The following is a 13,477-nucleotide window of genomic DNA, read 5'->3' as shown; positions in this document are numbered from 1 at the left end:
AAAGCACTACACCCAAAGGACTTGCATAGACATAGCCATTTGCATGCAGTGGGGGGGGGGGGTTATAATCAGTGGTGGGATTCAGCTAGTTTGCACCAGTTCGGCAGAACCAGTAGGTAATTTTTTGTTGCCGAGTCCCAGAATGGACTTCTGGAAATGGCATCCATGTAGAGAAGTGGCTGTTCACATATTTGAATCCCACCAGTGAGTATAATGTTTAAAATATTTCTTTTATTAAAGTAAAGTTAGTAATTTTCATATTCATACAATACTATTAAGAAAAAAGTGGGTATGGAAATTCTCAAAAATGGTGTAAATTAAAAACAAACAACATTTTCAAAAATGTTGACCAAGTTGCTGAAAACTTCTTTTTCTGGCTCTGTCTTAGGGGAAAAAAGAATAAATTATTTTTTTTATAAGTAACACATATTGGCAATCTATCTGTTTTCTTTATTAAGTGTAGATTTATTATTCTATTGAAGCTATTCATTCTTATCAGCATGCCCACATTCTTAAAGTTTTGTTTAGTTCTTATTCCTGGCCATATAGCCAAAGGGATATATGTTGTCTTGACTAACAATAATCATCCTCAACATATATTAGCAATCATATGGCATTCAGTCCCATATATGATAAGCTGATGATGTCAGATTTTTATGGCTGAAAGGGTTACATATACTGTAGAATTACATATACATGCTTGTATTCATGATATTCACTTGGAAATATAAAAAATACCTGAATCCTAAAAACCAGGATTCGAGAATTTGCCAGAATTTAGTGGATTAATATATTATCTGACAAGGTGAGTAAAGGAGGAGAATGCAATTCATTTCTCAAAGGTATGTGATGGTTAAAGTAAATTTTCAATGATAAGACTGAAATCCTAATTTTCCTAAATGTAATTTCTGCTGTGAAAGTCTCAAAAGAAGTTTCTGTCAATGAAATTTGAGATATATTAATATATTTGAAATAATTTTAAGCAACTACTGAGTTACTTCTTTTTTTGATTGGAGCAGCTCTTTTGTGTGTATTTTGAACCTAATTTGTTCTATTTCTAGTGTGTGTGTGTGTGTGTGTGTGCGCGTGTGTGTAACTGTATTTCTCAGGTCTCAGCAAAGCAGTTATGGTTAAGTATCTTGATATGTTGGCTTGTTTTTGTCTTCTAATTAACAGTACATGGGATTGCCAGCAATCTACAATCCTGAAACAGCCAGCTCACGTCATAGATAGCAATAGTGTTTAGACTTATATATTGTTTCACAGTGCTTTACAGCTCTCTCTAAGCAGATTTACAGAGTCAGCATATTGCTCCCAACAATATGGGACCTCATTTTGCCAACCTCAGAAGGATGAAAGGCTGAGACAACCTTGAGCTGGTGAGATAAACCTTTCAAATTAATAAATAATAAGCCATGCCATGTGCAATGAGAAAGTTGGGCAGAACTGAAAGCAGCACAATGCCCCATTCAAGAATGACCAGAATACTTGCATGAATTTGGGGGAAACAAGGCTTTGTGGGTACTGTCTGCAATTGGCAGATCATTAGACCTATGAAAGGAGATGGAAGTGGGCTGCAATTAGGACTATCAGCTTCCATTCTACAGTTCATTCATTTCTATCAGCTATGCTATTGTCCAAATATTAGAGTCACATGATCATGCAGGACAGCAGTGTTACAGCAACATCATCCTAGTACAACATGTACTAGGATGATGTTGCACCTGGCCTCTCTACAGAGCACAAGCTTGAGGGAGGATTGTCTTGGATGTTGCTGTTTTTTTTTTTAAAAAAAATCTTGTTCATTGTGTTTTTCTTTTCTTTTCAAATGAGATAGAAACATTTTTTCTATCAGTCAAAACAAATTTTGTGCAATTCTCCTGGGATCCAGGTAATTGCAAACCTATTTAATTTTGAAAGGATGGTTATTAATTTGTTTATTTTAACCAGAGAAAGAATTTTAGTGTCCAAGAACAAAGCATGAAGAATATTATAAATATCTCAACTTTTTTCATGTTAGGTAAAATAAAAACACTACAATTATACAGCAGAGTCTGCAGAAGCTTCTTTCTCTTTTCTAAGGTTTGCTTTATAACCACCTTTTACCCAAATACTAATATCACTGTCATCAAAGAAGCAAGAAGAATTTAGGTGTCAAGGAAAGACATGGCTTTTCTTCAATAATGTTAGCTTTAATAATTGTCTCACAAGTATTATTTAATCTCCCACTTCCTAAGTCTCATGACATCAGATGTAGAGTTCAAAGTCCTCATAATCCATATCATATGTACTATCAGTCAGGTGATGTCATTGTGGGTGGGATTGTCACTCTAGCTGCTTTCTTGCATGCTACCATTGAGTTCAGCAAACTCCCACCACCTCCGTTGCTTGAAGACCTTATGTAAGGATTTTGTGCTTAATTTCATGTATTCTAACTGTATAAACTCCTACAGATCATAATTCAACTAGTCTCTCTGCTTAAAAATGTATCAAAGCAATGGAGATTTGTATAATTTTTACTTCTTTCCTCGGCCAGTTAACCAATGTTTAATGATAAATCTGCGTCAGAATATTAATGGGAAAATGTCATTGAAATATTTAGTGTTTTATGTAGATAGGTTTGGCAAATATTAATAGTCTGCATCTTCCCTGAGATTTTTACACATTTTTCCTTTTGGTTATCTTCCTCTTGATTTATAGACCATTGAGATAATTGTAATAAAATGTGGCATTTGTTCATACTTTTTAAGATGTAAATAGCTATTATTAAGATGTATGATGAATATATTTGTCTATGGAGATTCTCAGTCATCCAGATCATGGTTGTCCCAAAGGTGCTTTTTCAGGAGGCAACTGAAGTTCCTTGTTTCTCTTTGAAGACTTTTTGCTTCTCATGTAAGAAGCTTCTTCAGCTCTGACGGGATGATGGGGGATGGAAAGGCAGCTGGTCATTTGCATTGTTTTAGAGAATCAATGAGGCCACTTGGAGGTTTATCTCTGTCATCAGGGTCACAGTGCAAATGGGTATGGAGCCTTCTTGGAACTGCTGAAAAGACTGTGTTGTAGGCTGGAGACAGATGATGTACCTCTCCCTCTGTTAAGAAAAGGCTGCTTAGTTTTGACATAGATGGCCTCTTTGACCCCTCTTTCGAACCAGTTGTCCTCTCTTTCCAAAATGTGGACTTTGCTGTCTTCAAAAGAGTGGCCTTTGTCTTTTAAATGCAGATGGACTGCTAAATCTTGTCCTGATGGGTTTGTTCTCCTATGTTGTGCCATGCATTTATGAAGTGGTTGTTTTGTTTTGCCAATGTACAGTTTTGCACATGTCTCACTGCACTGTACTCCATATACCACATTGCTCCGTTTGTGTCTGGGTGTTTTTTTCCATGGGATGGACAAGCTTCTGCCTTAATATTCTTGGGTTTAAAGTGCGCTTATGTGTTGTATTAGCTGAAGAACCTCCTGAGCTTTTCAGATATCCCTGCAATATATGGAATTACAACATTGCTTTGTTTATTGTTCTCTCCTTTGTTTGTTATGGAGGAGCTCCTGCTTGGTCTTTTTTGGAATTTGATGAAGGCCCACTTGGGATAGCCACACATTCTGAGGGCTTCCCTGATGTGTTTTAATTGTTTTTCTTTCCCATCTTTGCTGGTAGGCAGGCTTTCAGCTCAGTGGTGTAGGGTTCTGATAACTTCCATTTAGTGCTCCAGTGGGTGGTGAGAATCAAAATGTAAATATTGATTTGTGTGTGTGTGTGGGGGGGGGGGTTCTGTAAACTTCAATGTTAAGGCTTCTGTCTTCCTTAATGTGTGCTGCACAGTCCAGGAAGGCTAGGCTATTTTCTTTAACATCTTCCCATGTGAATTTGATGTATCTGTCCACAGATTTGATATGTTTGGTGAACACTTCCAATTCTTGTGTTTTGATGTTCACCCAAGTATTGTCCACATACCTATACCAGTGAGTGGGTGGAATTCCTGTGAAGGAGTTTAGGGCTTTGGTTTCTACCTCTTCCATCTAGAGATTCGCCACAATGGGGGACATAGGTAAATCCATGGCGCAGCCACATTTTTGTCTGTACAAACGTTCATTGTATTTTAAATAGGTAGTGTCAGGTAGAGGTCCAGCATGGCACATATGTGGTCTGGGCTGAGGTTGGTTCTGTTACTAAAGTAACAGTCATTTCTTCATTACAGCTTCAGTTGCTGAAATGCAGGTGAAGAAGGAAGTCACATCATAGGAATATATTATTCCATATCAAAGAGCCAAAAATGATTTCCAAAAATAAAACACTAATGCATGGATGATGTAGTTAGTTGCAGTAAAATTGATGTTTTGCATAAATATGTACACATGTAATTTCATTGTATGAAGTAATTGCTTTATGAAATCTTGGCTGCATTAGTTTCATATACACACTAATAAAAATAAATATTGTGAGGCTTATAAGATGAGATGAAATAATTACTTTTTTCTGGAAAAAAAACTTTTAAACATTTATATGACATTGAATTTATCTTCTATTTCAGATTAATACCTAAATATTACCAAAATATTGTGGCTCTAGCATTTACAGTCAAGGAGATCAATAAAAACTCAGAGATCTTATCCAATGTCACTCTTGGTTTCAACATCTATGACAGTTACTTCAATGCACAGAAAACATACCATGCCACAATGTTACTGATTTACAACATGAAGAGCTTTTCCCCCAATTACATCTGTGGTATCCAGAATCATCTGACTTCAATAATTGGGGGACTAGATGCCAAAACCTCCATTGACATTGCAAATCTCTTGGATATCTATAAAATCCCACAGGTAAAGTACATCAAATTGAAAGCACACCTGACTTTTTAGAACTTCTAGATTTCAAAGGCAAAAATTGGGATTCTTCTAAATAGTATTGTACCTTCTTCTCTGTTAAAATCCTCTTATCCCACTTTCTTTAAAAGAAGGCTCAGTTAGTGATTTTTAATCCAAGGAAAAAAGCTACTACAGTATGAATGAAAAATTTGCACTCAGATTAAATGACCTGGAAATATTTCCACAGCCATGTGAGAACTCTGCAGACCAAATAGCAGCATAATTTAGTCTCACAAAGATATTATTAAATAAACTTTCGTGATGTACATGCCATTATTCTAGAGATGAGTACACAAACTAGATAATAAAAAATAAGGAAGAAAGTATGGTGTACATCAACTACAGTTCCTGTAAAAAATATGAATAAATATTTTATCTATGGATTAAATGTATTTCTATGCCACCACAATAAAAATATTTTTGGAGGTTTATGTAGAAAATATACAATATAAACCCTGCATAATATAAATAATAAAAACACAAGTAATGCAAAAATAAAAAGAAGAAAGGATTAGGAAAAATGGAAATATGAAATCATGTCGGAGAAAAGGCTGTTGAAAATAGTGCAAGAGCTTTTGAAAGATTTCTGCAGGAACAAGGGCCACTTTAAGATTCAATTCAATTCAGGATTTTCCCTATTTTGAGGTATTCATGGAGGTGAATCTGTAAACCAAATTCATAATATCAAAAAAGAAAGGGGGCTGCTCTGTACAACGGTAATTCTTACAATTAACCAGAGTTGTGTACAAAACTGCCACATATTTCTGGCATACAAAAAATAGAGTAGTCAGAATATCAGCTAGCTAACATTTCTTGAAGTATTTCTCTTAAAGCATAACTCTAAAAGGCATAATTATCAAACATCCATCCATTCATTGATTCAATTGATAGCACTACATTGTATTTAAAATTGCTGAAAACATGCTGTGTGTGTGTGTGTGTGTGTGTGTGTGTGTGTGTGAATGAAGAGATTAGCATGAATGTAATTTTTTTGAAAAGACAGTCAGAATTTTTTTGAATGATACCATATTTTTCTTCTCTTTTTTCTTATTAAAGAGAAAACTTGTTTGGACTCCTCCTATTTCTCTAACACTGGACCTTGCCTTGTTTCTCTTTTTTGTCCTTTCATTCTAACTTTAGCAATGCTATGTTTTGCTCATTCACATTCTTGTTTTGCTATACAAATGTATGAGCAGTTTCAAAAACTGGAAAATAAAAATTAAATGCGATTCTCTCCATCCTTTGCTCTCAATCCTTATGCAGCTCATCTATGGCTCTAATCCCATCATGAATTATAAAACACAAGGACTTTCTTTCTTCCAAATGAGCCCACTGCAAAGACTTCAACATGAAGGGATTCTGTCTTTGCTTCTCCATTTCAGGTGGACATGGATTGGGGTTATTGTCATGGATAATGATAATGGAGAAAGGGTTATAGACATTATTGTTCCATTATTTTCCCAGCACAACATCTGTTTTTCATTTATAGAGAGATTATCAGAATTAACACATATTAATGAAATGTATGACATGTTCAAGTATGGTGCAGAAATACATGATAAAATTATGGATAGCAATGTTAATGTTCTAATATTTTATGGAGAAGCTGATACTATGGTAAGGCTGAAATGGCTACCATATTTATCAAACAAAGAAAACATAAGAAATGTTGCCAAAGGTAAAGTGTGGATATTAACAGCCCAGATGGAAATAAATTCACTTGTGTATCAGAGAGATTGGGATACTGACATGATGAATGGTGCTCTGTCCTTCACAATTCATGCCAATGACCCACCAGGATTCCAGAAATTTATTAAAAATAGAAATCCTTCTATGACAGAAGATGGATTTATCAAGGATTACTGGCAACAGTCCTTTGCTTGTGTATTCAAAACTTCAAATATAGGTGAGATAGCTGGTGATATTTGCACAGGAGAAGAGAAACTGGAACATCTTCCTGTAACTTTTTTTGAAAGCAGAATGACTGGTCATAGCTACAGTGTTTATAATTCTGTCTATGCAGTAGCCCATGCCTTGCATGCCATGATTTCATCCAGATCTGCCCAGCAACCAATGGCAAATAAAAGAAGATTGAAGCTTCAAAAGCAAGATTCCTGGCAGGTAACAAACCGAGTATCATATTGAAGAAAAACATTATTTGTATAAAGGAAAATGATCCCAGTAACATCAATTAGAGGAATTAATTCTGATCTCCTTTCCCATTTCTGTAAAGGACACCAGGTTCTCTCTTTTGATCAGCCATGATTTCTACTGCACCAAATTCTTCTTAGACTTTTCCTTTCAGAATTAAACAGCACTTTCTAATCTTTGATCTTTTCTTTTCCATCTAGCTGCACTTGTTTTTAAAAGGTCTCTCATTTAATAACAGTGCTGGGGATCTGGTTTCTATTGACTACAAAGGAGAGTTACTAGCTGGATATGATATACTGAACTGGATTGTTTCTTCTAACCGGTCTTTCAATACAGTTGAAGTTGGGAGGGTAAACCCTGCAGTTTTTTCAGACCAAATTTTCACCATAAATGAAGATGTCATCACCTGGCACAATTGGTTTAACCAGGTGGGATACTACTTCTTGGAATTTATACCAAATCTACTTTTTAGCTCACTACTTTTTTGGCTAGATGAATAACTGAGACCTGAACAAATAAGAACATGTACTACAAATGCAACCAATAATGTCTACTAAGTTATTGCTTTAGTTGGGTTTCTTAGGAATTCATTATTTAATATGATGAAAGAAGATATTTGATATGAATTGGAAGGGACCTTGGAGGTCTTCTAGTTCAACCCCCCTGCTTGACCGTAAGACCCTATCCAATTCCAGACAAATGCCTGTCCAAACTCTTCTTAAAAATCTCCAGTGACAAGCCCCCACACCTTCTGGAGGTAAGCCATTCCATCTCCACAAATTTCTCCTTAATTTTAGGTTGGATCTCTTTTTGATAATCTTTCATCCGTTACTTCTTATCCTGCCCTCAGATGTTTTGGAGAATAGGTTAAGCTTAACAGAACTAATGGAACAATGTTTTTTAGAGTGGTCAGAAGAGTACCAAAAATAAATTCTGATTTTTTTCTACTCATCTCATGATACCAATCCTTTATTGTGAAATCAGTGAAACGGTGTACATTGTATGTAATCAATTTATAGAATAGGAAATAATTTTTAACACAACTGAATATGGCCAGTGTGGCAGCTTCATGAATATCATGTTCCAGTTTACCTTTAAATAATAGCTGAAAAGTAGAACTTAACAGATCCTGTTGTAAGAATTTTATACATATGATAGTGCAGGAAATTTAATGCCCATTTCTGTGAATAATCAACAAGTATCAATATAACCGGAAGTCAGCAATTAACAATTTGCTAATTGAATGCTTTTTTTTCGTGTTCAAAGGGCTTCCCAGAATCTTCTAGTTTGTTACTCTTTAGACTCAAATTGTTCTTTTTTTGCTTCTGCATTTGGTTCCAGACTGTTTCAGTAAGTAGAGAAAAGTTGCTATCCTGGTGCCAGCAAGAAAATAAAAAAGGCATTGTGTGACATCCTGACAAAGGACTGATCATGTGACCTAGCTAGAGGTTAATTGATTACAGGTAGAATTCAGTATAGGACCAAACTGGGTTTGAAATGTCCCCTGCTAAGGGAGGCAGTTGTTAAGTGAGTTGCACCTGATGTGATTACCGTTTTTTCCACGGTGATTACATGAAACACACAGTCATTAAGCAAATACAGCTTCCCACATTGGACTTTGCCTGTTGGAATCTTGCTGGGTGTTCACTATTGGAGGTCATGTGATTGTGGGACACTGCAATAATCATAAATACATACTGGTTTCTAAGTGCCTAGGTTTTGATCACATGAGCCTGGGATTGCTGTCACACTGGAAGTGCAAGGGCTGGGTATAAGTCACTTTTGTCAGCATTGTCATAACTTCAAACACTCATTAAAACAAGTGGCTGTAGGTCAAGGACTGCCTGTTGTACTTACAGTTTTTTCATTATAGTAGAGCATGTATACTGCTGAACTTGGATACATTGCATAAAATGGGTTAAAGATTATTTTTGTTGTTGTTTTAACCATTCAGCCATGTCTTACTCCTGGCAACTTTCCTTTCCTGACTTCATGCTGGAAAATTGTATTCAGTTCTTTAACTTCTTCCTTATTACCTTTGGATTTGGCAGCCCTTTGCTAATCAGCTATATTTTTGGTGTCATCAGATAGCCACTTGTCCATTCTCTTTGGCTTTTGGTGTGACACATATCTTCTCACAAGGCTTTCCTCCAACATCATAAAATCTCTGACTACTAAAAGCTAGACCTTGCTCTTCTCCAGTAGATTGCATCTAGCCTGGAGGGTCCACCATTGGTATCCATATCTGAGTCATGAGTGTCCTGGTGAAATATTGTCATAAAATGTTCTGGTGAGATATTTTAAAGATAGTATACCATTATTTCCCTAACTCTCCCCATTTATCCAGGCTTGGGACCAGCATTTGATTGATGAATCAACTATAAGGCTGGGTTAAACATCATTTTTATGTAACCAAAAATAATCAGTGAAGCAACTTCATGAATGGCTGCTGCAGTTCCTCTTTAATAATAGCTGCAAAGTGGAATAGATTGTCATAGTAACAGTTATGCATATTTGGAAAGGCTGAAAATCTGATGCACCTTTCAATAGACAATACTGTGCATAGCAGGCCAGTGCCTACATAAGTAGATTATTGCATTTAAACAACTTTATAAGTTAAATGCATACTAACTTCATTGTAATTTCTTTGTTTGATGCTTATGAGCTGTTGAGTTGGGCAGCATACCAATTTAACAACTTATTATTAATTATACCCTAACTCAGATTAATTTGATAACATAGAATTGTTCTTTGTCTGTTTGAACTTCAGTCCCAGCCTGTTTCAGTATGCACTAGGAGTTGCCGTCCTGGTTCCAGCAAGAAAATCAAGGAAGGGGAGCCCTTTTGTTGCTATGACTGCATTCCATGCCCAGATGGAAAGATTTCAGAGAAGGAGGGTAAGAAATGTTAGGTTGGGGTTTATCTCATCTGATGGTAACAGTTTCCAAATGCAACCTTGTACATGCGAAGGCTCTTTTTGCCCAGTATTTTGTGCAATATTTTAAACCGGATTGAGATACTGTAGCATTAGGTCTTGCTGAAGACACATCAGATAACCATTATTATCCTATCTAGTTCAAATGCAGAGATTATATGGCGAATTATATAAAGTATTAGAATTCTAAAGACTTTTTTGCATACAAAAGTTTTGAAATTAAAATACAACATCACTACCAGTAAACAGATTGTTTAAAGAGTTAGAGCATTCTTGAAATATTCAGATTAATATTCAAGTGTTTAATGAACTGGAAATAAGAATGACCTATTCTTAAAATACAGTGCATTAAGAAAGTGTTCATACCCCCTTCACTTTTGTCAATTTTGTTATGTTGCAACCTGCTTCTACCGTTGTTGAATTTTTCCCCTCATTAATCTATGCTCAGTATATGACAATGTGAAAACAGAATTTTAGAAATGTCTATAAATTTATTTTTAAAAGAACCTGAAATATTACACTGACATAAGTATTCAGACCCTTCACTCAATACTTCATTGAAGCACCTTTAGCAGCAATTACATTCTTGAATCTTCTTGGGTATGATGCGACAAGATTTGCACACCTGGATTGCAGGATTTTCTGCCCTTCTTCCTTGCAAATCCTCTCAAGCTCAGTCAGGTTGGATGGTGATTGTTGATGGACAGCCATTTTCAGGTCCCTCCAAAGATGTTCAATAGTGTTCAAATCAGGGCTCTGGCTGCACCACTCTAGGATATTCACAGAGTTGCCATTCCTGCGTTGTCTTGGCTTTGTGCTTAGGATTGTTGTCATAATGGAAAGTGAACCTTGGGCTCAGTCTGAGGTCCTGCGTGCTGTGGAACATGTTTTCATTAAGGATATCCCTGTACTTTGCTCCATTCAGTTTTCCCTCAACCCTGACCAGTCTCCCAGTTCCAGCTGCTGAAAAACACTTGCACACCATGATGCTTCACTGTTGGAATGATATTGGGCAGGTGATGAGTGGTGCCTGGTTTCCGGCAAAAATAATGTTTAGAATTGAGGCCAAACAGTTCAATCTTGGTTTCATCATGCCAAAGAATCTTGTTCCTCACAATCTGAGAGTCCTTTTTGCAAACTCCAAGCAGGCTTTCATGTGTTTGGCACTGAGGACAGGTTTCCATCTAGCCACTCTGATATAAAGCCCAGATAAATGGAGGACTGCAGTGATAGTTGTCCTTCTGGAACTCTGTCCTATCTCCAAACAGAATCTGTGGAGCTCAGTCAGAATGACCATCGGGTTCTTGGTCACATCTCTTACTAAGGCCCTTCTCTCCCCAATTGCTCAGTTTGACCGGGCAACTGGCTCTTGGAAGAGTCATGATTGTGCCAAACTTCTTCCATTTGAGAATTATGGAGCCCACTGTGCTCTTAGGAACATTCAGTGCAGCATAAATTTTATTCTGGCCCTCCCCAGAGCTATGCCTTGCAATAATCCTGTCTCTGAGCTCTGCAGGCACGTCTTTTGACCTCATGGCTTTTGCTCTGCTACAGCATGCATTGTCAGCAATGAGCCCTTCTATAGAGAGCTGTGTGCCTTGCCAAATCATGTCCAATCAGTTTAATTTATTACAGGTAAATTTACCAATAAGGGTATAGAAACATGTCAGCAACAATCAAGACAACTGGGAGGTACCTGAGCTAAAATTCAAGTGTTGTTGCAATGGGTCTAAATACTTATGCCAATTTGATATTTCATTTTTTTCTTTCTAACAAATTTACAGACATTTCTAAAATTCTGTTTTCACTTTGTCGTTATGGGGTTTTGAGTGTAGATTAATGAGAAAAAATGAATTTCAACAACTGTAGAATCTGACTGCAGCATAACAAAATTGACAAAAGTGACAGGGGTGGTCTGAATACTTTCTGAATGCACTGTATGTAAAGAATATTATTATAAAGTAAAGCAATTACTTTATATTCTAGAGGTGGTCTTGAAATAATTTTATTTTTCAGATTCAAATGATTGGATTGATATATTGTAGTATTAGGGCTTGCTAAAGACAAATCAGTTCAAATGCATAGATTATATGGAGAATTATATAAATAATTAGAATTCTAAAGATAATTTACTTATTCAAAGTTTTGAAATTAAAATATAATATCACAGACGTTAAACAAATTGTTTAAAGGGTTAGAGCATTGTTGAAATCTACAGACTAATACTTGTTTAATGAATTGGGCATAAAACATTCTAAATATTTTAAAACTATGTAAATAATATTATTGATATACTTTATATTCTACAGATGGTCTTGAAATGATTTTATTTTTCAGATACAAACGATTGTTACTTGTGTCCAGAAGGAAGCTATCCAAACAAGAATCAGGATTCCTGTATTCCTAAAACGTTGACATTTTTATCTTATGAAGAACTTTTGGGGATCATTTTAGTCTCCTTTGTTCTTTTCTTTTCTTTGATCTCGGTGGTGGTGCTTGCAATATTTGCGAAGAATCACAACACTCCTATCATCATTGCCAACAACCGAGACCTCACTTACATTCTCCTCATCTCCCTCCTGCTCTGCTTCCTTTCTGCATTCCTATTCATTGGTCATCCTGAGAAGATGGTATGTCTCCTGCAACAAACGACTTTTGGGGTTGTCTTTGCAGTGGCTGTTTCTTCTGTGTTGGCAAAAACCGTCACAGTGGTTCTGGCTTTCCAGGCCATCAAGCCAGGATCCAAGATGCGGAAGTTTGTGGGAAAGAAACTGTCCAACTCCATTGTCATTTCCTGTTCTTTTATTCAAATAGGTATTTGCATGACATGGCTAACAACCTCTCCCCCATTCCCAGACACTGACGTGGATTCAGTAGCTGAAGAAATTATTCTGCAGTGCAATCAAGGTTCTGTGACTATGTTCTACGGTGTCCTAAGCTATTTGGGCTTCCTGGCTGTTATCAGTTTCATAGTTGCCTTCATGGCCAGGAAATTACCGGATACTTTCAATGAAGCCAAGTTCATCACCTTCAGCATGTTGGTCTTCTGCAGTGTTTGGATATCCTTTGTTCCAACCTACCTGAGCACCAAGGGGAAGTACACGGTGGCAGTGGAGGTATTTTCCATCTTGGCCTCTAGTGTTGGTTTGCTGGGCTGCATCTTTCTTCCTAAATGTTATGTAATTGTTTTAAGGCCTGATTTAAACAACAGGGAAAATTTAATAAAGAGGAAAAAATACTGATCTTGCTTCAGAATGTCCTTTGTGTAGTTTATAATTAGGAAAACAACACCAGCTTTTTCAAGAGTTATTAGGCTGCTTTATCAACCACTGGTTTTCATGCCGGTATCGCTACTTCAGTTCACTATGAGAGATATGCAGCAAAATGGCTGTGCACATGCATAGGGGGAGAGAAGAGATAGCCCCTGACACAGCTATGCTTATAATTGGAAAAAGAAGTTTTCCCCACTTATGCTCCATTGTCCAAAACACTTCACCCAAAGAACATGCATAGACATAGCTA

At 36.5% G+C, this 13,477-nt stretch overlaps 1 protein-coding gene across 1 annotated transcript; it reads left to right on the top strand.

Annotated features, from left to right (window-relative positions):
* Positions 1 to 2,285: 2,285 nt before the first annotated feature.
* On the top strand, positions 2,286 to 13,197 carry LOC310650013 (vomeronasal type-2 receptor 26-like; the record flags this gene model as incomplete). Its single annotated transcript, XM_083378848.1, has 6 exons — positions 2,286 to 2,401; positions 4,533 to 4,824; positions 6,133 to 6,990; positions 7,221 to 7,370; positions 9,791 to 9,917; positions 12,293 to 13,197. The coding sequence occupies 6 exons, from the start codon at positions 2,286 to 2,288 to the stop codon at positions 13,195 to 13,197; spliced, it is 2,448 nt and encodes an 815-aa protein (XP_083234974.1).
* Positions 13,198 to 13,477: the final 280 nt, after the last annotated feature.

Source organism: Vipera ursinii (assembly GCF_947247035.1).
Source record: "Vipera ursinii genome assembly, chromosome: Z".
NCBI classification, from domain to species: Eukaryota; Metazoa; Chordata; class Lepidosauria; order Squamata; family Viperidae; genus Vipera; species Vipera ursinii.
This window is presented reverse-complemented; position numbering and strand designations above follow the sequence as displayed.